The sequence below is a fragment of the Phyllobates terribilis genome, unplaced genomic scaffold, assembly GCF_046119375.1.
Source record: "Phyllobates terribilis strain yellow unplaced genomic scaffold, ASM4611937v1 Scaffold_7__3_contigs__length_470593459, whole genome shotgun sequence".
Taxonomy (NCBI): domain Eukaryota; kingdom Metazoa; phylum Chordata; class Amphibia; order Anura; family Dendrobatidae; genus Phyllobates; species Phyllobates terribilis.
Window position 1 is genome coordinate 266,001,887 of NW_027362767.1, and position 26,265 is coordinate 266,028,151.

A 26,265-nucleotide genomic window follows, 5' to 3' on the forward strand; every position below is an offset into this window, starting at 1 on the left:
CCGCACCTGCGGTTTCGCTCTGCTCAGCCCTGTCCACCGCACCTGCGGTTTCGCTCTGCTCAGTCTTGTCCACCGCACCTGCGGTTTCGCTTTACTCTGCTTGATTACTGCATCTGCGGCTCTGAACCTGTCTCCCAGTCTGTACTGGACCCTACCCAGCCTGTGCTCTAACCTACCTGTTCCTGTATTCCCCGGTGTGGGTCAACAGCCGTGTCCGGGGTCTGACCTGGAGTGGCACCTGGTCCCTCTGCTCGGTTCCTCCCTGGTGCACGGCGTTGTAGCCGTCGTGCGACCTGGGTCGGATCGGGTTGATACTTAGTTACGCCCCTCCAGGCACTCTCCAGTTCATGGCACAGTGGGATCACTAATCATGCACACGCCAGTCAGTCCGGGCGTGTGCATAACAATAACTACTATAATACTGTCCCTATGTACAAGAATATAACTACTATAATACTGCTCCTATGTTCAAGAATATAACTACTATAATACTGCTGCTATGTACAAGAATATAACTACTATAATACTGCTCCTATATACAAGAATATAACTACTATAATACTGCCCCTATGTACAAGAATATAACTACTATAATACTGCTCCTGTGTACGAGAATATAACTACTATAATACTGCCCCTATGTACAAGAATATAATTCCTATAATACTGCTGCTATGTACAAGAATATAACTACTATAATACTGCCCCCTATGTACAAGAATATAACTACTATAATACTGCTCCTATGTACAAGAATATAACTACTATAATACTGCTCCTATGTACAAGAATATAACTAGTATAATACTGCCCCTATGTACAAGAATATAACTACTATAATACTGCCCCCTATGTACAAGAATATAACTACTATAATACTGCTCCTATGTACAAGAATATAACTACTATAATACTGCTCCTATGTACAAGAATATAACTAGTATAATACTGCCCCTATGTACAAGAACATAACTACTATAATACTGCCCCTATGTACAAGAATATGGCTACTATAATACTGCTCCTATGTACAAGAATATAACTACTATAATACTGCCCCTATGTATAAGAATATAACTACTATAATACTACCCCCTATGTATAAGAATATAACTACTATAATACTGCTCCCTATGTACAAGAATATAACTACTATAATACTGCTCCTATGGATCTCAACCAGGGAGAAACTTTCACTGACATGGTTTAGTTTTTACAAGAAATCTTTTGCAGATAATTATTTTTTCTGTGGCCACGTGATCTTCTGGACGTTTGGTCATGGTACACTGCCGTGATATGATACCATAGTCCCACATATGGCGGGTTTAGGCTTTTGAGTGTTACTCAACAGGACCAAATGCAGCAAAAGAAGTAATCTGAGCCCCTGACAGACTGTCGCTTTCCCTTCAGGCTGGTTGGTGGCCATCGGTTGTTGCATTTCCCATTTATTTTAGGAGAAGAAATTCTTTTCTCTAGTTTCTGGCCCAGTCCGTATTTCCTTGTGCACCTATACTATCGCTTTAACTATTTCTATGGGCTCCAAATGCAGAAATCTAAAAAAATATATTGAAATATTATTTTTAGTATCGGTGCAGATTGAGAACACATGTATGTATCTGTTGCATGTAAAGAGATGGACCAGGAGTGTTGCTTCCAGGCACAAAGGTCAGTAGCAATTTTTTAGGTTGACATGAGGCACCAGTATCTCATAGCTGGTTGTCGTCATCAGAACATCTTATCTCTTCTTATTAGTATTATTAAAGGCGACTCAGTGGCAGATCTCAGGGGACTAGGGACAAGACCCCCCCTTGTATTTTAAGTAAGGGGGGTAGGGTTAATACCTTAAATGGCTGGTTTATTGAAGAAGCAGGAGGTGGAGGGGGAGAAGGGACATTTAATACAGGCAATTAAATGGGGCACTCCCTTGTGCCTGCCCTTCCCATACTGTCACACCAGCTGCCCTGCTATAAACCACTATTTCCTCATATGATTTCCCACTTGCTCGGGATTGATACATTGTATCCAGAGATGTCAATTAGAATTTTTGAATTGTTACATTCTATCCAGGGATGTAAATAGGAATATTTCTTCCAGAAAATCCGCTTGTGTCTCTCGGCATTTGCAGTGTGTGGTTGTTCTGCCATCATTGGTTGCTAGAAGACGCTCTCTCTCTCTCTCTTCCCTCCTCCCTTCTCTCTCTCTTTCTCTCTCTCTTCTCCTCTCCTCCCTGCTTCCATGGCCTTTGTAGCTGCCGAGCAATGTGCCTCCATATGACGAGGGGACCGACATTCCTTCCCTGTCACAAGTCGAGAGCAGGTCAGCTTCAGGAAGACCCTGTGTCTTGTCAGCACCTCCTTCTCTGCTGCACCCCGAGAAGATCGCACAGGTCATTCTTCCTCAATACGAAACATTGATTTCATGGAACTACCCCCTCTTTCTTCCGTCGAGACCCCTCCTATCTCCCTAAGGTGAGACAAGGACAGCAATCTCAGACCACTAACCTCTTCCCTTCCTAGGAGCTCAATGGATTTCAAGACCAGAACGAAGATGCTGAGAAGCCCCTGATGTTTCACCGTACCAGCCGCAGGATTCAGGATGCAATCTCCTGTCCCTTTACATTTCTGCTCTCTCCCCCAAGCTTCTTCTTTTTCTCTTTTTGTTTTACCCCCATTGGTTGGTTGATGATATGGTTCCCGAGACTAGGGTTACCACTGACACCTGCTCCACTCCAAGACGCGGAGGCCTCCAATGCTTGTAGGATTGATTGACTCTCCAGCACAGCATGGGTCTTTGGATGACAGGACAGTAATCCGTGCCGCCTATCTTGGGACCGTGACCTTCCTGGGGTGGGGGGCAGCTTACCCCAAGGAGCCCTCTAACCACCTCAGATCTTGTAAGGATTTCATGACCACGGAGGGAGGATGAAGGACCACATGTAATGATGATGCTGGATCTTCAGGTAGGTGCAGTGTATTATATGCATTTATTTTGCAGACATTATTTGTGGCTTATGTGAAAACACAGGAGTAGAGCGCTGGGACTGGAAGTTTTCTATAGTTTGGAAATGTGAATCTTCGTTCTTACTTCTCCCGATATGGGAATATGATTTATAGCTGGAAATCGGGAACATATTGCAATATTTGTTTTGTTTTTATAAACCGTGGCTGATGATATCATCACTGGTGAGTAATATATTCATCCTTAAAGGGGAACTCCATAGAAAACATTTCCTTTTTTTTTAATCTCTTCTGCTAATTTAAAAGCAGCTACTTTGACGGAATATGTGACGCATTGGTTTTGTGGGGGTTTCCAGGGTGATCACCCATTATTACATTATTATTGATGTTGACTTGTCCACCTCCGCTGCGAAAATGTCATGGATCATAGATTCCCAAAATGGACTTTTCCTTTTAAATGTGCAAACTCTTTTAAATAAACAAAATGTGCTTATTTAATTAGAGCCTAACATTTAAAGGGATTGTGCAGAATTTTTTTTCCTAAATAGCCCCACAGGTTGTGCTGCAGCTTGGCCTCAATCACTTCAATGAAGCTGAGCTGCAATACTGGATGCAACCTGTGGACACAAGTGGCGCTGTTTGTGAAGGAAAGCAGTCGTGTTTTTCTAATTCTGGCTTCTAAAAAGGGTTACATGTAGAAATGGTGAGTTGTGATGTCAGCGCTGGATCACATCTTCATAGTCAGGGTATTGGAGGTGTCCATTATCATGTCATTGGCCTACTCCGTCCTGATGGGGGCGCAATGCTCCTGTGCCTGGCTGTATAATATACAAGAGCTTTATAATGTAAAATCTTATGATGGGGAGGACTACACAAGGAATAATGGTCGTCATGGATAAATCGGGATTCCCTGGCAGGAGTCGGTGGTTGTACAGATGATTCGGGCTGGGATTAGCCACCAGACCCAGCTGTGTGCAGTCTTACCGGCAGACAGGGCTTGTTTGGAGCCGCTGGCCTGGATGAGATGCCCGCCGTCAGCCTGGCGTTACTCTGCCAGGTTGTAGCTTTATTGGCAGAATATAAATGAACTGTCTGCGAGGGGCTAATCTTATCTCACGCCGGGCCTGGCTCAGCTCATTAATAATAAATTATGGCCAGCTGGACAGTATGGCCAAAGACTGTGCGGAGTGCTGGAGGCCACGGGTGAGGATAAATGAAACCACACTGAAGGCCATAAAGCGATATCCAGGTATTTTTGGATGATGATGTCCCCAGACAGATACTCTGTGTACCATGCTGCTATAAGCAGGAAAGCCGTTTTGATGATGTCACTGCAATCAGTAAAGGCGATTGATGTCACTTCCAAACTTATAGTGACTCCATCAGTCTCCTCTGCTTTTAGTCACATCCTTAGTATGACTCTCCACTTAGTATGACCTCATCACACTGCCTCTGCTTATAATGATGTCATCACACTGCATTCCTGCTTAAAATTATACCATTAAACTGTTTACTTGCTTCTGATGATGTCATCAATCCGTTCCATGCTTGGAATGATGTCGCCTCACTGCTTATGATCGCAAAGTATTTGGCGATGATGTCAGCAGACTCCTGCTCTGCTGGTGATGATGTCAGAAGACTCCTGCCCTGCTGGTGATGATGTCAGCAGACTCCTGCTCTGCTGGTGATGATGTCAGCAGACTCCTGCCCTGCTGGTGATGATGTCAGCAGACTCCTGCCCTGCTGGTGATGATGTCAGCAGACTCCTGCCCTGCTGGTGATGATGTCAGCAGACTCCTGCCCTGCTGGTGATGATGTCAGCAGACTCCTGCCCTGCTGGTGATGATGTCAGCAGACTCCTGCCCTGCTGGTGATGATGTCAGCAGACTCCTGCCCTGCTGGTGATGATGTCAGCAGACTCCTGCCCTGCTGGTGATGATGTCAGCAGACTCCTGCCCTGCTGGTGATGATGTCAGCAGACTACTGCCCTGCTGGTGATGATGTCAGCAGACTCCTGCCCTGCTGGTGATGATGTCAGCAGACTCCTGCCCTGCTGGTGATGATGTCAGCAGACTCCTGCCCTGCTGGTGATGATGTCAGCAGACTCCTGCCCTGCTGGTGATGATGTCAGCAGACTCCTGCCCTGCTGGTGATGATGTCAGCTGACTCCTGCCCTGCTGGTGATGATGTCAGCTGACTCCTGCCCTGCTGGTGATGATGTCAGCAGACTCCTGCCCTGCTGGTGATGATGTCAGCAGACTCCTGCCCTGCTGGTGATGATGTCAGCAGACTCCTGCCCTGCTGGTGATGATGTCAGCAGACTCCTGCCCTGCTGGTGATGATGTCAGCTGACTCCTGCCCTGCTGGTGATGATGTCAGCAGACTCCTGCCCTGCTGGTGATGATGTCAGCAGACTCCTGCCCTGCTGGTGATGATGTCAGCAGACTCCTGCCCTGCTGGTGATGATGTCAGCAGACTCCTGCCCTGCTGGTGATGATGTCAGCAGACTCCTGCCCTGCTGGTGATGATGTCAGCAGACTCCTGCCCTGCTGGTGATGATGTCAGCAGACTCCTGCCCTGCTGGTGATGATGTCAGCAGACTCCTGCCCTGCTGGTGATGATGTCAGCAGACTCCTGCCCTGCTGGTGATGATGTCAGCAGACTCCTGCCCTGCTGGTGATGATGTCAGCAGACTCCTGCCCTGCTGGTGATGATGTCAGCAGACTCCCGCCCTGCTGGTGATGATGTCAGCAGACTCACGCCCTGCTGGTGATGATGTCAGCAGACTCCCGCCCTGCTGGTGATGATGTCAGCAGACTCCCGCCCTGCTGGTGATGATGTCAGCAGACTCCCGCCCTGCTGGTGATGATGTCAGCAGACTCCCGCCCTGCTGGTGATGATGTCAGCAGACTCCCGCCCTGCTGGTGATGATGTCAGCAGACTCCCGCCCTGCTGGTGATGATGTCAGCAGACTCCCGCCCTGCTGGTGATGATGTCAGCAGACTCCCGCCCTGCTGGTGATGATGTCAGCAGACTCCCGCCCTGCTGGTGATGATGTCAGCAGACTCCCGCCCTGCTGGTGATGATGTCAGCAGACTCCCGCCCTGCTGGTGATGATGTCAGCAGACTCCCGCCCTGCTGGTGATGATGTCAGCAGACTCCCGCCCTGCTGGTGATGATGTCAGCAGACTCCCGCCCTGCTGGTGATGATGTCAGCAGACTCCCGCCCTGCTGGTGATGATGTCAGCAGACTCCCGCCCTGCTGGTGATGATGTCAGCAGACTCCCGCCCTGCTGGTGATGATGTCAGCAGACTCCCGCCCTGCTGGTGATGATGTCAGCAGACTCCCGCCCTGCTGGTGATGATGTCAGCAGACTCCCGCCCTGCTGGTGATGATGTCAGCAGACTCCTGCCCTGCTGGTGATGATGTCAGCAGACTCCTGCCCTGCTGGCGATGATGTCACCAGTCTCTTGCCCTGCTGGCGATGATGTCACCAGTCTCCTGCCCTGGTTGTGGTGATATAATTTTTTTTTGCATTTGCCTTGGCCTGGGTTGCAGTTCTCTATAAAAGGTCAGAGAGCTGATGGGGCCTGGTGTCTGCAGAAGCCTCGCTGAGGGTTTGCTGCAGTGTATCCTGTGTTGGCAATCCTCTGTGAGCTGTATTGATTCATTATAGCAATCAGAACAGCAGTGATTTGATGTATTTGGCTCATTGGGGTCTTCCACCTTACATCTGACCCCATGTTGTCTCTTTTGGATCTGTCACGGTGAGAACCCTATTTTGTGTGTCCTGCTCCGAATGCGACTCCTGGTGTTCCCCGCAGGGGGCGGCGGAGGCCTGTGTACACTGAGACTGGGGTTTGGCAGCAGAGGACAATTAGTGATGGGTTTTCTTGCTTCCGTTAATTACCGATGAGATCAGCTCTGCTCGATGCTGGAGCTGGCGTCTGGGCTTCATGTCCTGCTAGTAACAAGCTTAATGGCACCTGCCAGTGTGATAATTGTGCCATGACCCAGGGGCATTATGGGAGCAACATGAGGAGTTCCTGAAAAGGACCAACACATCCCATATACTGGAACTCATCTCCTGTGGGGCTCTCCAGCTGCTGAGGAACTACAACTCACAGCATGGCTGTACTGCACAAGGCACATTACACATCGTGACGTATTACTGAGTTCAGTATAAGGTAATCTACAGGGCAGAGTCATGCTGAGACTATGTATCTAATCCTATCCTGTATGACACTGTGCTGAGCCGTGTATCTAATCCTATCCTGTATAATACTGTGCTGAGACGATGTATCTAATCCTATCCTGTATGACACTGTGCTGAGCCGTGTATCTAATCCTATCCTGTGTGATACTGTCTGCTGAGCCGTGTATCTAATCCTATCCTGTGTGATACTGTCTGCTGAGCTGTGTATCTAATCCTATCCTGTGTGATACTGTCTGCTGAGCTGTGTATCTAATCCTATCCTGTGTGATACTGTCTGCTGAGCCGTGTATCTAATCCTATCCTGTGTGATACTGTCTGCTGAGCCGTGTATCTAATCCTATCCTGTATGATACTGTCTGCTGAGCCGTGTATCTAATCCTATCCTGTATGACACTGTGCTGAGCCGTGTATCTAATCCTATCCTGTATGACACTGTGCTGAGCCGTGTATCTAATCCTATCCTGTATGACACTGTGCTGAGACGATGTATCTAATCCTATCCTGTATGACACTGTGCTGAGCCGTGTATCTAATCCTATCCTGTATGATACTGTGTGCTGAGCCGTGTATCTAATCCTATCCTGTGTGATACTGTCTGCTGAGCCGTGTATCTAATCCTATCCTGTATGATACTGTGCTGAGCCGTGTATCTAATCCTATCCTGTATGATACTGTGCTGAGCCGTGTATCTAATCCTATCCTGTGTGATACTGTCTGCTGAGACGATGTATCTAATCCTATCCTGTATGACACTGTGCTGAGCCGTGTATCTAATCCTATCCTGTATGACACTGTGCTGAGCCGTGTATCTAATCCTATCCTGTATGATACTGTACTGAGCTGTGTATCTAATCCTATCCTGTATGATACTGTGCTGAGCCGTGTATCTAATCCTATCCTGTGTGATACTGTCTGCTGAGACGATGTATCTAATCCTATCCTGTGTGATACTGTCTGCTGAGCCGTGTATCTAATCCTATCCTGTGTGATACTGTCTGCTGAGCTGTGTATCTAATCCTATCCTGTATGACACTGTGCTGAGCCATGTATCTAATCCTATCCTGTGTGATACTGCCTGCTGAGCCGTGTATCTAATCCTATCCTGTGTGATACTGTCTGCTGAGCAGTGTATCTAATCCTATCCTGTGTGATACTGTCTGCTGAGCTGTGTATCTAATCCTATCCTGTATGATATTGTGCTGAGCCGTGTATCTAATCTTATCCTGTCTGATACTGTGTGCTGAGCTGTGTATCTAATCCTATCCTGTGTGATACTGTCTGCTGAGCCGTGTATCTAATCCTATCCTGTGATACTGTCTGCTGAGCTGTGTATCTAATCCTATTCTCTGTGATACTTTCTGCTGAGCTGTGTATCTAATCCTATTCTCTGTGATACTTTCTGCTGAGCTGTGTATCTAATCCTATTCTCGGGGATACTTTCTGCTGAGCCTTGTATCTAATCCTATCCTGTGTGATACTGTCTGCTGAGCTGTGTATCTAATCCTATTCTCTGTGATACTGTCTGCTGAGCTGTGTATCTAATCCTATTCTCTGTGATACTTTCTGCTGAGCTGTGTATCTAATCCTATCCTGTGTGATACTTTCTGCTGAGCTGTGTATCTAATCCTATTCTCTGTGATAATTTCTGCTGAGCTGTGTATCTAATCCTATCCTGTGTGATACTTTCTGCTGAGCTGTGTATCTAATCCTATTCTCTGTGATAATTTCTGCTGAGCTGTGTATCTAATCCTATCCTGTGTGATACTTTCTGCTGAGCTGTGTATCTAATCCTATTCTCTGTGATAATTTCTGCTGAGCTGTGTATCTAATCCTATTCTCGGTGATACTTTCTGCTGAGCTGTGTATCTAATCCTATTCTCTGTGATACTGTCTGCTGAGCTGTGTATCTAATCCTATCCTGTGTGATACTGTCTGCTGAGCTGTGTATCTAATCCTATTCTCGGTGATACTTTTTGCTGAGCTGTGTATCTAATCCTATTCTCTGTGATACTTTCTGCTGAGCTGTGTATCTAATCCTATTCTCTGTGATACTTTCTGCTGAGCTGTGTATCTAATCCTATCCTGTGTGATACTTTCTGCTGAGCCGTGTATCTAATCCTATTCTCGGTGATACTTTCTGCTGAGCCATGTATCTAATCCTATCCTGTGATACTGCCTGCTGAGCCATGTATCTAATCGTATCCTGTGTGATACTGTCTGCTGAGCCATGTATCTAATCCTATCCTGTGTGACACTGTCTGCTGAGCCATGTATCTAATCCTATCCTGTGCGATACTGTCTGCTGAGCCGTGTATCTAATCCTATCCTGTGTGATACTGCCTGCTGAACCGTGTATCTAATCCTATCCTGTGTGATACTGTCTGCTGAGCCGTGTACCTAATCCTATCCTGTGTGATACTGTCTGCTGAGCTGTGTATCTAATCCTATCCTGTATGATACTGTCTGCAGAGCCATGTATCTAATCCTATCCTGTGTGATACTGTCTGCAGAGCCATGTATCTAATCCTATCCTGTGTGATACTGCCTGCTGAGCCATGTATCTAATCCTATCCTGTGTGATACTGTCTGCTGAGCCGTGTATCTAATCCTATCCTGTGTGATACTGTCTGCAGAGCCATGTATCTAATCCTATCCTTTGTGATACTGCCTGCAGAGCCGTGTATCTAATCCTATTCTGTATGATACAGTCTGCCGAGCTGTGTATCTAATCCTATCCTGTGTGATACTGTCTGCAGAGCCATGTATCTAATCCTATCCTGTGTGATACTGCCTGCAGAGCTATGTATCTGCTGAGCTAACGTACCTAAGCCTCCAGTGTATGAGAATTTGAATCTATTGTTTCTGCTTTTCCCCCTTTTATACTGATGTGTCCACAGGGTGGCGCTGTGGCCTCATGAACGCTCTCTAGTTGGTATCTGCATACACTGCTGGTGTCAGTCACTGTGCAGGAGGCCACCAGCGCCCCCTCAGGACACTGATCACGTACTGCACTCTGACAGTAGCACAGGTTTTTTAATAGTAGTCTCGCCTGTCCCCAGCGCTGTGCTGTCCTTACATGTGGCAACGTTGTCTGATGACCGATCCACTATATCCATGGGGGACAAGGGGAACCAGATAAGACTGAGAAAAGACGGATTATATTAATTGCCAAGACGACAGATGTAGACGATGGTGACGATCTTGTGTCTTTATGTGTCTGCGATGCTAACATCGTTTGCATTTCTTATAAATCCTTTTGGAGAAACTGAAATTTGCTGATTGCTGTTCTGGGCTGTGACTAATTTGTCAGTAAAAGTTGCAAAAGTTTCCATTGTTAGCTCTCAGTGCTAAATTTATACCAAGGCGCCCACTCATCCTGCCGCCTCCTGGATAATCCAGGAACTACGTCCCCACTGAAGTCTCTTAGCTGAATATTGGTTAGAACGTGCAGTGAATGTGGTTTCACTGCTGCCGTACACTGCTTGTGATTACATTACACCTGTAGTTATGCTGAGACTTTGAGTTCAACAAAAAGCCCGACATAGTCCTCCATACAGAATAGTGGGCCTCACATAGTCCTCCATACAGAATAATGGGCTCCACATAGTCCTCCATACAGTATAATGGGCCCCACATAGTCCTCCATACAGAATAGTGGGCCTCACATAGTCCTCCATACAGTATAATGGTCCCAACATAGTCCTCCATACAGAATAGTGAGCCTCACATAGTCCTCTATACAGTATAATGGGCCCCACATAGTCCTCCATACAGAATAATGGGCCCCACATAGTCCTCCATACAGAATAATGGGCCCCACATAGTCCTCCATACAGTATAATGGGCCCCACATAGTCCTCCATACAGAATAGTGGGCCCCACATACTCCTCCATACAGAATAGTGGGCCTCACATAGTCCTCCATACAGTATAATGGTCCCAACATAGTCCTCCATACAGAATAGTGGGCCTCACATAGTCCTCTATACAGTATAATGGGCCCCACATAGTCCTCCATACAGAATAATGGGCCCCCACATAGTCCTCCATACAGAATAATGGGCCCCCACATAGTCCTCCATACAGTATAATGGTCCCCACATAGTCCTCCATACAGTATAATGGGCCCCACATAGTCCTCCATACAGTATAATGGGCCCCATATAGGGGTAGCGGTTCTGGTGTCGCGGGCCAAATATAATCACCCTGCCGGTCAGATTTAGCCCACGGGCAAAAGTTTGTCAAGTATGACATAGATGGATTGAGAAAAATGCTAACTTGAAAGCTACAGAAGCATGGAAGACAGTGCTGAGGAGTGTTGGTATGAATTCAGTTCTGGGGTGAGATAAAATATTCATTAGAAAGCTTAAACAGCATGAAGAATATTATACAGCAGTGTATTCCGCACTGGGATGAGATAAAACATTCACTAGAAAACCACAGAAGCATCACACTTGGCATTAAAAGTACTTAGCAGTGTAGATGTTCCAGCTGCTACTCTTTCAGATCCAGTAATGATGTATAATATGTTGCATGTTGCTTCTGCTTCCTGGTAAATGTTTATCATATTCCAGTGCTGGATTCACATCAACATTGCTCAATACTGCTGTATAATGTCCTCAATATTTCCGGTAGATTCTGTTAAATATTTATCTCACTCTAGAGCTGGATTAACATCTACACTACTTAGTAGAGCTGTGGTTTATCCTCGTGCTGGTGCTTTGTAGTAAGTGTTTTATCTCACCCCCAGAGCTGGATTCATAGCTACACTGCTCGATTACAGCTGTATAATGTACACCAAAGTTCTCTTTTTTAAGAGTGCTTTAGCTCACCCAGAGCTGGATTCACATCTACACTGCTCAACACTGTTGTGATTTGCCTCCATGTTGCTGGATTGTAGTAAGTGTTCACTCCAGTGCTAGATTCATGTTTAGACTGCTCAGTACTATCATATAATGCCCTCCTTGCTTCTGCTTCCTAGTAACTGTTTTAACTCAAGCTAGAGTTGAATTCACTGCAACACTGCTCAGTACTCCTCAATAATTTCCTTCTGCTTCATTACAAGTGTTTTATCTCAGCCTGGCGCTAGATTCACAGCTATACTGCTCGATATAGCTATAAATAATGTACTCAACACTTCTTAATATGAGTGTTTTAGCTCATCCCAGAGCTGGATTCATATCTACACCACTCAGTACTGCTGTATTTTGTCTTCCATGCTGCTGCTACTTTCTAGTAAGTGTTTTTTTTTTCTCACCCTCAGAGCTGGATTCACAGTTAAACTGTTTAATACAGCTGCATAATGTCTTTCGTGCTGCTGCTTTCGTGTGAGTGTTTTATGTCGCCCCAATGCTGAACTCCTACATCATTGCTTTCCAAAGCTGTCCTGCCCAAATTGGCATCTCAGGGGTGCTGCTTGTATATCCTATTTAAAGAATTTCTGATTCCTGAACCTAAGATTCCCTTCAGATTAGCACGTTCCGTCCATTGTCTGAGACAAGGATGTCTTGGCATTCACTGCTCTCGAGGACCGGAAGAGGGGAAGAGTTTACAGCCTTTAATGTCTGCTATGATCGCGGTGATTGTGATATCACTACCCTGTGATGATGAGAGCATTAGATTGTCAGCTCTGTGGGTGCAGAGGTGACTTCACAGTATAACAATAATGCGGCTCTGGATAGCGGACAGTAAACGAGTTAATTTCTCGCTTTGCAGTTTCCGATTATCAGAGCAGAATCCTGCTCACTCCAGAAAAACTAGGTCAGATGTTGGCATCATAGCCGGACTGCCGCCGGATCCGTCAGCTGGGTGTCTGACAGGGGGCTCAGGGGGTGGCAATCTGACACTGGAGGCAAGCTGATGTTTTACAGGAAATCATTAGAAATTGCTTAAAGGAAAACTCCATCCTCACTAATATCATTGTACGGTGCCAGGTGATAACTTCAGATTCCGAGCCCCAGCGTCTGCAGATGTGTCAGTCTCACATGGCACCTGCAGTGAGGACCCTTGAAAGTCAATGACCCTTGAGATGAGGAGGCTCAGAGGCGGGTGTGGATACCCTGAGAGGTAGGGATGTTTTGACCTGTGGGAGAGATGTTCCCGGTCATGCCCTCCTCTTCTAGTGTTTGGCTTTAGTCTTCAGATTCGTCACGTATTTCTGCAGAAGGAAAGTAGTGTCAGATTTGATGATGACCAGTGAGCTAAGCTTCAGGCTGTAATATTCAGGCCTACGTGTATTGTCACAGCAGCATAGTGTAATAATAAATGGGTCCTGCTTGGACTTGTCTTGTCTTCTTCCCTGGTCACAAGACCTCAACCAGGAGGAGCCTTAGGCTAGACTTACACGAGCGTATTAAAAATCTGTCCCATTCTCATCCAGAAAAGTAAGACTTTTTTTCTCTCACTTGTCATCCCTGTGCTGTCTGTATACAATCCTTTTTTTTTACTCGGCAGCTATTAATTTATTACAGGACCATTTACAGTTTCCTATGCTACAGGATTGTGCTGTATCCATAAAGATCTGATGGTCCCTCTAGCGCCCGATTTCGGAGTGAAATCGCAGCATACTGCGATATATATATATTTTTTCTCATACTGAATACAGACATTTATAGGACATTTCATAACTTTCCCAAATTCTTATGAAAAAATATTCCCCATAAACTGCATTGAACTACTGCACCCAATTTATTATATATTTTAGGAGTTGGAGTCGGTCCATTTAATACCAACTCCGACTCCACCAAAATCGTCACCGACTCCGACTCCACAGCTCTGCTGGAGACCTGTGCCCCCTATATTCTCTGGCTATAAGACCTCGGCAGTCAGGAGTTTAATGGACAGGCGGATTGTACAAGTGTCAAATCAATGGCATTGAAGATGTGAAGAAATAGGTGTGCGGCACTGAGCTCTTTGTAGCTAAGGTCTTGCAGGCAGGGGAGAACAGGGGACACAACCCTTTTTCTGCTGGTCTGTGGGGTCCCAGAGTCCATAGTACTGAAGATATGAATTTTTCTGAGCGCGGCTCTCTTTGTCAGGGCCATAAACTCTTAATGGTGGATGCACAAACAGCCACTCAATTTACGTCCTCCTGGTCTTGTGTAAAAGGGGACAGAAGACCCTCTTTTTGCCATAGTCTATGGCATTGAAAATACAATGACGGCTGAGCGTAGTGTTGAGCGCAGCTCTCTTCTTCGGCGTGGCACATGCCCTTAATTCTGCACCGCCTCCCGGTTTTGCGGCCAGGGTTGTACTGGGGATACAGGTCCCTTTTTGTGATGATCTCTTCTTCAGGGTTAAAGACTCTGAATGGAGCAGAATTGCACATGTGCAGCCCCTCGATGCTGCCTCTCCTAATGGCTGTTTTCTGGCCATGGGTGCACACAACTCGACGGGACCCTTTCTGATCGAACAGTTATCACCTCTCCACTGTGTCGGATGTAATACGCCTTTAAAAACCATTACAATTTATGACACTTCCAAAAAGTTGTGGAAATCTTCCTCTAGTTCTACCTTTTTTTTTTTCAAGGGGCTCCAAATCTTTTTGGAGTTAGTCATGACCCCTCCAGTGTAGCGCCATCAGGAGCAGCAGTGTTCCCTAAACTTTGGCTTTACAACTTTTGTAGAGTTACATTTCCCAGCATGCCCTGATGGCCTATAGCAGGCCTGGCAGGATGAGAGTTGTAGTTTTGTAACAGGGTGGAGCGGCTCCTCTCTAGAGGGCCCCAATCACATGACAAGTGTACTTTAATGAATGCAAAAGAGGAATTGTCATTGTCTAGTTTACTTATTAGGGAGGAGGGGGAGAGGAAAGGGTTAAACCATCTGTAGCACAGAGTAAAAATATATGACATCCACAAAGCTGCAGCTGACACAATGTATCCCGGCCCAGAGATAAGAGGTTCCCCCAGTCCCTGCGGATGGCAGTAATGCACAATTCCTTCACAGTCAGTTTATCTCTGGTCGTTCTTCCCTCCATCTGTAAAGAAGAAAAAAGGGGAGAAAACAGCAGAATTCACAGTTCACTCCTCACTCCATGGTGTGTGCTCAGGAACTCCCCCCTTTCTAATCCCTCTGGATGGGACCTTCCTGTTATTGTCAGGCAGGAAGTATAGCGAATAGGTCCGAGCCAAGTGTGTGAGGGGGGAGGAAGGGATGTGCAGATCATTCCTATCTGGAGACAAGATGAGGGTGGTATATGTGCAGATAGATTTCTGTTATGTGAAGGAACCGGCCAAAATAATCAGTTTCCTTAGTGTATAGAAAGAAGGACTCCGCCAGCAGAATTTCTTTTTAGGAACTGGTCCTGACCCTGCTGAAAGCAATCAGGACAAATCTATCTGTAGATGACAACATCTCAATAGGACGACGTGGGGGCCCCGGGCCCCAGCTAAATGCAGATCAGGAGTATTTTAGGCAATTTAAAGGGGAGGTCAGACTGGAGTCTGCGAGGACACCACTATGGCCCTGACTCATGAGGACTGGAGTTTTGTAATATAGTTGGCATCTCTTAAAGCTGCCGTGCGGCTGTCACTGTGAACATCTCTGGCCTGATCTGCCCCACTATTGTGGCACAAATTATAATGAATTTGTCGAAGAGGCTTCATCGGGCCTGGTCCCACTGCAGCTCCGATCACTTGGCAAAGCTGGAAGAGATTGCCATAACCATGCAGCAGGCACATTTTTTTTCGAGGGGGGATGGTAGGGGATTTCAAGTTGCGCAGACATTTTTAAACATTTAAAGTGGTGTTATGCCAGAATTCTGACAAACTGCTACATGAATTGGGGCCAATATACCCCATCATGTAAGGCTGCAATCACACTACGGAGCCTCCAATTATTCTGTGGGGCCCGTCTGGTGCCAATTGTGTCTGGGCCTCTTCTTGCACAAGTTACTTATTTTTTCTAGGCTTTGTGCCCACGATCTGTAATACTAACGTTCTGGATGTAGCATATTTATGCTGTGTTGTACATTACAAGCACAGAGGATGGGATTAATAGACATCCCATGAGCACTGTGCTTCTTTTTAACGCTGCGTCAAGTCACCTGTGGTGCGAGTTTCCGGTCCGCGGAATGTCTATTTCTCTTGTGGGAACGCTGAGTGTTCTGTTCTGAATTTCCCCATAGACTTGTATTACATGCGATAAATCCGCAGTTAAAAAAAAAATAAAAAATAAAATAAAATAAAAAAAAGGCACATGCGTTGTAAGTGCGCTTATTCAGGTGTTTTTAGCCTGGTTTTAATAAATAAATGTAAAAAATGACGCGGGGTCCCCCCTATTTTTGATAACTAGCCAAGCTACAGCTGACAGCTGTAGGCTTATATTATCAGGCTGAGAAGGTCCCTGGTTATTGGACCCTTCCCAGCCTTAAAGTACAAGCCCGCAGCTGCCCCAGAATTTACGTATCACATTAGATGTGCCAATTTTGGCTCTCTTCCCAGCTCTACCTGATTGCCCTGGTGTGGTTGCAATCAGGGTAATAGTATTGGGTTTGATGACAAATGTGATTTGTCAAAAATCACAGCTGCCATCAAGCCCTGGGGTTAGTAATGGAGAGGTAGCTATCAGACACCCCCATTACTAACCTGGTAATAAAAATTAAAGTCACACAGACAGAAAAAAAACACTTTTTTCAAATAAAGACTCCCCCACACTGTCCCTCGTTCATCAATTTATTGAAAAAAAAAAAATTTGATGTAGGTCCGAAGTAATCCACTGAATCTGAAGTAGTTCAGAAAAGTATACCTAAAAAAAAAACATAAAAAGACAGAAATAAAAACCAATTTATTACCTAAAATGTTCACACGAAGCTCTAGACACGGCAGCTCTGATGAGCGTTGTCATCACTGCACATAGCGGTCACTTTATTGCTATTCACAGTCGCCAGAGCAGGATTCTGATAGATACCTTTTTACAAATCACAGCGGTCATCAACCTCAATACTATTACCCAGATTGCTACCGCACCAGGTCAATCAGGAAAGCCGGGCAAAGCGCCAGAATGGGCATATCTAATGTGATGTGCCAATTCTGGGGCGGCTGCGTGCTGGTATTTTTAGGCTGGGTAGGGCCCAATAACCATAGACCTTCCCAGCCTGATAATATAAGCCCACAGCTGTCTGTTTTACCTTGGCTGGTTATCAAAAATAGGAGGGACCCTACGTCATTTTCTTCTTTATTTATTCATACGTTCTTTCTTTCATTTATTAGGTTAATCCATGTACAGTAAAGTACACACGCACGTATCGAATTCTGTATATATCTCACAGATATGTATCTATCCCATATCTATCAGTATCTACCTATCTATATCTTTGCACATCTAATGTAACATACCAAAAAGAGACAAAAATGCAAGTGAGCTGAGGTGCGGGATTCATGCGGAAATTCAGCTGCGTGAAAGCCTGAACAAATGCTGATTGTGGGAACATACCCTTATTTTTCTTCTGCTGTGTATTGAATCCTATCGTGTGTGATACCATCAGCAAAGCTGTGTATCTTATATTATCCTGTGTGATACTGTCTGCTGAGCCGTGTATCTAATCCTGTCCTGTTTGATACTCTCTAATGCCTCTAGTTACACAGAGATTTGATAATGTCACGTGTCCACGACCCTTAATCACGCCGGATGCCATGTTTTGGCAGTGGCAGACTTGTGGTAGGTAATGGCCCTGGAATTGGCACTCGGACCTGCGAGTTTTTCTGCCCCATGGCTCCATTGTTTCCAGCCCTCTGTCACTTTCACATCCTGGAGGGACATGTCCAGGGTCGTCTTGATCTGCTGATGTCAGTGATTGTGTATTTTGGGATCTGCTGTGACCTCTCGCCCACACTGAGTGCGTTTTGTGGTGTTTGTCTGTCGCCATCTCTTTCCGTGTGTTGAAGAACGGATACGAGGGTTTCCTGTGAGGTGTTGAGGTCAAGAGCTGCTCACAAGTTATCAATTCTTTGCTCTTCCTGTATTTTTTGTACTTGAAATCATAAACTGATAAAACCGAAAAGTATGACAAAATTCTGGGTATTGTTGTCAGACACTTTGAGATTATCGGCCCGGGAAAAAACACAATAATAAGAAATCATTTCCTGCTTAGAGAAAACTATAACGTATTGTGAAACCAGTGAGCGCAATTCTGTATCTTCGATGCCCAGCTAATAGATTAGTTCTCATAGAATGAAAAAAATAAATAAATTATATATATCCCACCGCTGTCACCAGTTTGTCAAGGGAACACAACTCCACTGCCTCCAATAATCAGGATAATTACGCAAACGACTGACGAGGGATGGAAGCGGCCGTAGTTGCTTCCACTACTAGGCCAATTATTGGGGAACTCACAGTGAGCGTATGGTATATACACCTCTGGTTCCAATGCATGGAATATATACTGTATACATACCCCGGTACGGTCACTGCCAGCTCCACAATAACAAAAGAAAAAGTAACCACTACTAGCTGCCACCACCAATCGTTTATACTGGCCGATTGGACACCTGTTACAGGTAGCGTATGGCCTCAGGGGTGCGGTTTACAGAGCAAGAGGAACAGAGCTATTAAATTTCATATATTTAATCCAAAAAGGTAGGCAGTGTTTATAAAAAAAAATATAGATACAAAATCAGAACAAAATAATATTGTATATCCAATCCCATAAAATAAATAAAAGGAATAGCAAAAGAAAATTACTAAACCTGATGTCACAGAAATGTCTCTGAGCTTAGCAGAGTTAGGTACTCCTTAGTAAAATGGACAGAACTACAGCAAGCTGTATATTCCAGGACTGACAAATGACCAAACCCAATTTCTGACTTTTATTGGATTAAAGTTATGTCCACATACCTCCTCTTGGTGAGCTCATGTGGGGGCTGGTTGTAGGATATGTTGGGTCTTTCAGAATTTTATGAGATCTCCAACTTACAGGATATCTTCGCCCCTGTAGGTACCAGTAGATATTGTCGTTATGTTTCTTATCGCGATTTTACCTTTATATTGAGATTAAGCGTGGCATGGATAGCATCATCAGTCAGACCTTTATTGAATTGGAGAAGTTAGAATGGCCTTACAGTGATGTGAGTGAATGTGTTATGATCGTCCCTTCGCTATGACGCCGAAAATATATCTCCCATAACTATCGGATTGATACAAAAACCTAATATTCAACACTGACCACCAGCTCCGAAGTGTCTCAGAAAGATTCTTTGATCAGAGGAAGCTCTTTGGTTTGGAAGCCTACTTTCCCGTCTCTGCATAAGCGAATCTCAGCCTTGGTGTCTTCTTCCCAGCAAATCTCCCTGCTGTAGTTACCCGGTCACTGCACTGCAGGATGCCCCTACTTCAATTGAGATGGAAGTGTCAGCTCTCTCACCTCCCCTGTTTTAATTAGTTTCTACCCTAGTTATAATTAGTTTCATATGTTAAATGTGAGGGTGATATGTCCCCTCTCTGGACATGTCTTATGGATGTTTCATTTTTCTCTATGACAGAATATACCTACTATAATACTGGCCCCTATGTACAAGAATATAACTACTATAATACTGCCCTCTATGTACAAGAATATAACTACTATAATACTGCCTCCTATGTACAAGAATATACCTACTATAATACTGCCCCTATGTACAAGAATATACCTACTATAATACTGCCCCTATGTACAAGAATATAACTACTATAATACTGCCCCTATGTACAAGAATATAACTACTATAATACTACTCCCTATGTACAAGAATATAACTACTATAATACTACTCCATATGTACAAGAATATAACTACTATAATACTGCTCCCTATGTACAAGAATATAACTACTATAATACTGCCCTCTATGTACAAGAATATAACTACTATAATACTGACCCCTATGTACAAGAATTTAACTACTATAATACTACTCCCTTTGTACAAGAATAAAACTACTATAATACTGCCCCCTATGTACAAGAATATAACTAGTATAATACTGCCCCTATGTACAAGAATATAACTACTATAATATTGCCCCCTATGTACAAGAATATAACTACTATAATACTGCCCCCTATGTACAAGAATATAGCTACTATAATACTGCTCCTATGTACAAGAATATAACTACTATAATACTGCCCCCTATGTACAAGAATAGAACTACTATAATACTGCCCCCTATGTACAAGAATATAACTACTATAATACTGCTCCCTATGTACAAGAATATAACTACGATAATACTGTCCCCTATGTACAAGAATATAACTACTATAATACTGCTCCCTATGTACAAGAATATATCTACTATAATGCTGCCCCAATGTACAAGAATATAACTACTATAATACTGCTGCTATGTACAAGAATATAACTACTATAATACTGCCCCCTATGTACAAGAATTTAACTACTATAATACTGCTCCTATGTACAAGAATATAACTACTATAATACTACTCCCTATGTACAAGAATATAACTACTATAATACTGCCCCTATGTACAAGAATATAACTACTATAATACTACTCCCTATGTACAAGAATATAACTACTATAATACTGCCCCTATGTACAAGAATATAACTACTATAATACTGCCCCTATGTACAAGAATATAACTACTATAATACTGCCCCCTATGTACAAGAATATAACTACTATAATACTGCTCCCTATGTACAAGAATATAACTACTATAATACTGCTCCCTATGTACAAGAACATAACTACTATAATACTGCCCCTATGTACAAGAATATAACTACTATAATACTGCCCCCTATGTACAAGAATATAACTACTATAATACTGCACCTATGTACAAGAATATAGCTACTATAATACTGCTCCTATGTACAAGAATATAACTACTATAATACTGCCCCCTATGTACAAGAATAGAACTACTATAATACTGCCCCCTATGTACAAGAATAGAACTACTATAATACTGCCCCTATGTACAAGAATATAACTACTATAATACTGCCCCTATGTACAAGAATAGAACTACTATAATACTGCCCCCTATGTACAAGAATATAACTACTATAATACTGCTCCCTATGTACAACAATATAACTACTATAATACTGCCCCCTATGTACAAGAATATAACTACTATAATACAGCCCCCTATGTACAAGAATATAACTACTATAATACTGCTCCTATGTACAAGAATATAGCTACTATAATACTGCTCCTATGTACAAGAATATAACTACTATAATACTGCCCCCTATGTACAAGAATAGAACTACTATAATACTGCTCCCTATGTACAAGAACATAACTACTATAATACTGCCCCTATGTACAAGAATATAGCTACTATAATACTGCTCCTATGTACAAGAATATAACTACTATAATACTGCCCCCTATGTACAAGAATAGAACTACTATAATACTGCCCCCTATGTACAAGAATAGAACTACTATAATACTGCTCCCTATGTACAACAATATAACTACTATAATACTGCCCCCTATGTACAAGAATATAACTACTATAATACAGCCCCCTATGTACAAGAATATAACTACTATATTACTGCTCCCTATGTACAAGAATATAACTACTATAATACTGCTCCAGTTAACAAGAATATAACTACTATAATACTGCCCCCTATGTTCAAGAATATAACTTCTATAATACTGCTCCTATGTACAAGAATATAACTACTATAATACTGCTCCCTATGTACAAGAATGTAATTACTATAATACTGCTCCCTATGTACAAGAATATAACTACTATAATACTGCCCCTATGTACAAGAATATAACTACTATAATACTGATCCTATGTACAAGAATATAACTACTATAATACTGCTCCCTATGTACAAGAATATAACTACTATAATACTGCCCCTATGTACAAGAATATAACTACTATAATACTGCTCCCTATGTACAAGAATATAACTACTATAATACTGCCCCTATGTACAAGAATATAACTACTATAATACTGCCCCCTATGTACAAGAATATAACTACTATAATACAGCCCCCTATGTACAAGAATATAACTACTATATTACTGCTCCTATGTACAAGAATATAACTACTATAATACTGCTCCAGTGTACAAGAATATAACTACTATAATACTGCCCCCTATGTTCAAGAATATAACTTCTATAATACTGCTCCTATGTACAAGAATATAACTACTATAATACTGCTCCCTATGTACAAGAATGTAATTACTATAATACTGCTCCCTATGTACAAGAATATAACTACTATAATACTGCCCCTATGTACAAGAATATAACTACTATAATACTGCTCCCTATGTACAAGAATATAACTACTATAATACTGCCCCTATGTACAAGAATATAACTACTATAATACTGCTCCCTATGTACAAGAATATAACTACTATAATACTGCCCCCTATGTTCAAGAATATAACTACTATAATACTGCCCCCTATGTACAAGAATATAACTACTATAATACTGCCCCTATATACAAGAATATAACTACTATAATACTGCCCCCTATGTTCAAGAATATAACTACTATAATACTGCCCCCTATGTACAAGAATATAACTACTATAATACTGCTCCCTATGTACAAGAATGTAATTACTATAATACTGCTATGATCGTTCTACTTGTATTCACACTTTATATTATATATACAAAAAATGTCATACGCTTTGTCAGTGGTTTTTTTTTCTAATTCAATTGGATACATTCAGGACCTAAAAGTAAATACACTACTATATTATTTATCACTAGCCTGAGTCAAGTCTTTGTGATACTTGTCTTATGTTTAGTGCTTTTGTACGCACCGGGTAGCTCGAACACTTATAATGAGGACTGAAAGAATGAACATTTTCAGGATTCTTGTGTGTCCACGTGTCTTGATGACTCAGCCAATGTCCACAGGGTGTGAGCAGCCACATGGAAACACTCAGCCTGACAACAAAATAAATAGCTCAGAGCCTGGAGCTCAAGAAAGTCACTGATATAGAAAATACCTATAGATCTGTCACCAGGACAACTGCGGCAACACTGGGAACAAACCAGAGTAACAAATATAGAGTAATAGAGATGTCTGTCTATTTTAGCATAGAGGCAGTATTATAGTAGTTGTAATATTGTACATAGGGGCAGTATTATAGTAGTTATATTCTTGTACATAGGGGCAGTATTATAGTAGTTATATTCTTGTACATAGGGGGCAGTATTATAGTAGTTATATACTTGTACATAGGGGGCAGTATTATAGTAGTTATATCCTTGTACATAGGAGCAGTATTATAGTAGTTATATTCTTGTACATAGGGGGCAGTATTATAGTAGTTATATTCTTGTACTTAGGGGGCAGTATTATAGTAGTTATATTCTTGTACATAGGGGGCAGTATTATAGTAGTTATATTCTTGTACATAGGGGCAGTATTATAGTAGTTATATTCTTGTGCATAGGGGCAGTATTATAGTAGTTATATTCTTGTACAGTACAGACGAAAAGTTTGGACACACCTTCTCATTTGAAGATTTTTCAGTATTTTCATGACTATGAAAATTGTACATTCACACTGAAGGCATCAAAACTATGAATTAACACATGAGGAATTATATACTTAACAAAAAAGTGTGAAACAACTGAAAATATGTCTTATATTCTAGGTTCTTCAAAGTAGCCACCTTTTGCTTTGATGACTGCTTTGCACACTCTTGGCATTCTCTTGATGAGCTTCAAGAGGTAGCCACCAGAAATGGTCTTCCAACAATCTTGAGGGAGTTCCCAGAGATGCTTAGCACTTGTTGGCCCTTTTGCCTTCACTCTGCGGTCCAGCTCACCCCAAACCATCTCGATTGGGTTCAGGTCTGGTGACTGTGGAGGCCAGGTCATCTGGCGTAGCACCCCATCACTCTCCTTCTTGGTCAAATAGCCCTTACACAGCCTGGAGGTGAGTTTGGGGTCATTGTCCTGTTGAAAAATAAATGATGGTCCAACTAAACACAAACCGGATGGAATAGCATGCCGCTGCAAGATGCTGTGGTAGCCATGCTGGTTCAGTATGCCTTCAATTTTGAATAAATCCCCAACAGTGTCACCAGCAAAGCACCCCCACACCATCACACCTCCTCCTCCATGCTTCACGGTGGGAACCTGGCATGTAGAGTCCATCCGTTCACCTTTTCTGAGTCGCACAAAGACACGGTGGTTGGAACCAAAGATCTCAAATTTGGACTCATCAGACCAAAGCACAGATTTCCACTGGTCTAATGTCCATTCCTTGTGTTCTTTAGCCCAAACAAGGCTCTTCTGCTTGTTGCCTGTCCTTAGCAGTGGTTTCCTAGCAGCTATTTTACCATGAAGGCCTGCTGCACAAAGTCTCCTCTTAACAGTTGTTGTAGAGATGTGTATGCTGCTAGAACTCTGTGTGGCATTGACCTGGTCTCTAATCCGAGCTGCTGTTAACCTGCAATTTCTGAGGCTGGTGACTCGGATAAACTTATCCTCAGAAGCAGAGGTGACTCTTGGTCTTCCTTTCCTGGGGCGGTCGTCATGTGAGCCAGTTTCTTTGTAGCGCTTGATGGTTTTTGCAACTGCACTTGGGGACACTTTCAAAGTTTTCCCAATTTTTCGGACTGACTGACCTTCATTTCTTAAAGTAATGATGGCCACTCGTTTTTCTTTACTTAGCTGCTTTTTTCTTGCCATAATACAAATTCTAACAGTCTATTCAGTAGGACTATCAGCTGTGTATCCACCAGACTTCTGCACAACACAACTGATGGTCCCAACCCCATTTATAAGGCAAGAAATCCCACTTATTAAACCTGTCAGGGCACACCTGTGAGGTGAAAACCATTTCCGGTGATTACCTCTTGAAGCTCATCAAGAGAATGCAAAGAGTGTGCAAAGCAGTCATCAAAGCAAAAGGTGGCTAGTTTGAAGAACCTAGAATATAAGACATATTTTCAGTTGTTTCACACTTTTTTTGTTAAGTATATAATTCCACATAAGTTATTTCATAGTTTTGATGCCTTCAGTGTGAATGTACAATTTTCATAGTCATGAAAATACTGAAAAATCTTCAAATGAGAAGGTGTGTCCAAACTTTTGGTCTGTACTGTACATAGGGGCAGTATTATAGTAGTTATATTCTTGTATATAGTGGGCAGTATTATAGTAGTTATATTCTTGTACATAAGGGCAGAATTATAGTAGTTATATTCTTGTACATAGAGGGCAGTAGGGCAGTATTATAGTAGTTATATTCTTGTACATAGGGGGCAGTATTATAGTAGTTATATTCTTGTACATAGGGAAGCAGTATTATAGTAGTTATATTCTTGTACATAGGGGGCAGTATTATAGTAGGTATACTCTTGTACATAGGGGGCAGTGTTATAGTAGTTATATTCTTGTACATAGGGGGCAGTATTATAGTAGTTATATTCTTGTACATAGGGGCAGTATTATAGTAGTTATATTCTTGTACATAGGGGGTGGTATTATAGTAGTTATATTCTTGTACATAGGGGGTGGTATTATAGTAGTTATATTCTTGTACATAGGGGCAGTATTATAGTAGTTATATTCTTGTACATAGGGGGCAGTGTTATAGTAGTTATATTCTTGTACATAGGGGGCAGTATTATAGTAGTTATATTCTTGTACATAGGGGCAGTATTATAGTAGTTATATTCTTGTACATAGGGGGTGGTATTATGGTAGTTCTGTTCTTGTAAATAGGGGGCAGTATTATAGTAGTTATATTCTTGTACATAGGAGGCAGTATTATAGTAGTTATATTCTTGTACATAGGGGGTGGTATTATGGTAGTTCTGTTCTTGTAAATAGGGGGCAGTATTATAGTAGTTATATTCTTGTACATAGGGGGCAGTATTATAGTAGTTATATTCTTGTACATAGGAGCAGTATTATAGTAGTTATATTCTTGTACATAGGGGCAGTATTATAGTAGTTATATTCTTGTACATAGGAGGCAGTGTTATAGTAGTTATATTCTTGTACATAGGGGGCAGTATTATAGTAGTTATATTCTTGTACATAGGAGGCAGTGTTATAGTAGTTATATTCTTGTACATAGGGGGTGGTATTA

The 26,265-nt window shown here is 42.8% G+C and overlaps 1 protein-coding gene across 2 annotated transcripts in view; it reads left to right on the forward strand.

The window, feature by feature from the left end:
• The first annotated feature begins 2,184 nt into the window (after nucleotides 1-2,184).
• Nucleotides 2,185-26,265, forward strand: part of RALGDS (ral guanine nucleotide dissociation stimulator) — a 104,684-nt gene continuing 80,603 nt past the window's right edge. Inside the window, exon 1 of one of the 2 annotated variants that reach the window (XM_073640647.1) lies at nucleotides 2,185-2,959. In XM_073640647.1, coding sequence (XP_073496748.1) covers nucleotides 2,939-2,959 — 21 coding nt within the window. In that variant the 5' untranslated portion in view covers nucleotides 2,185-2,938. The remainder of the gene's footprint in view (nucleotides 2,960-26,265) is intronic. The other variant, XM_073640644.1, reaches the window with a different exon arrangement.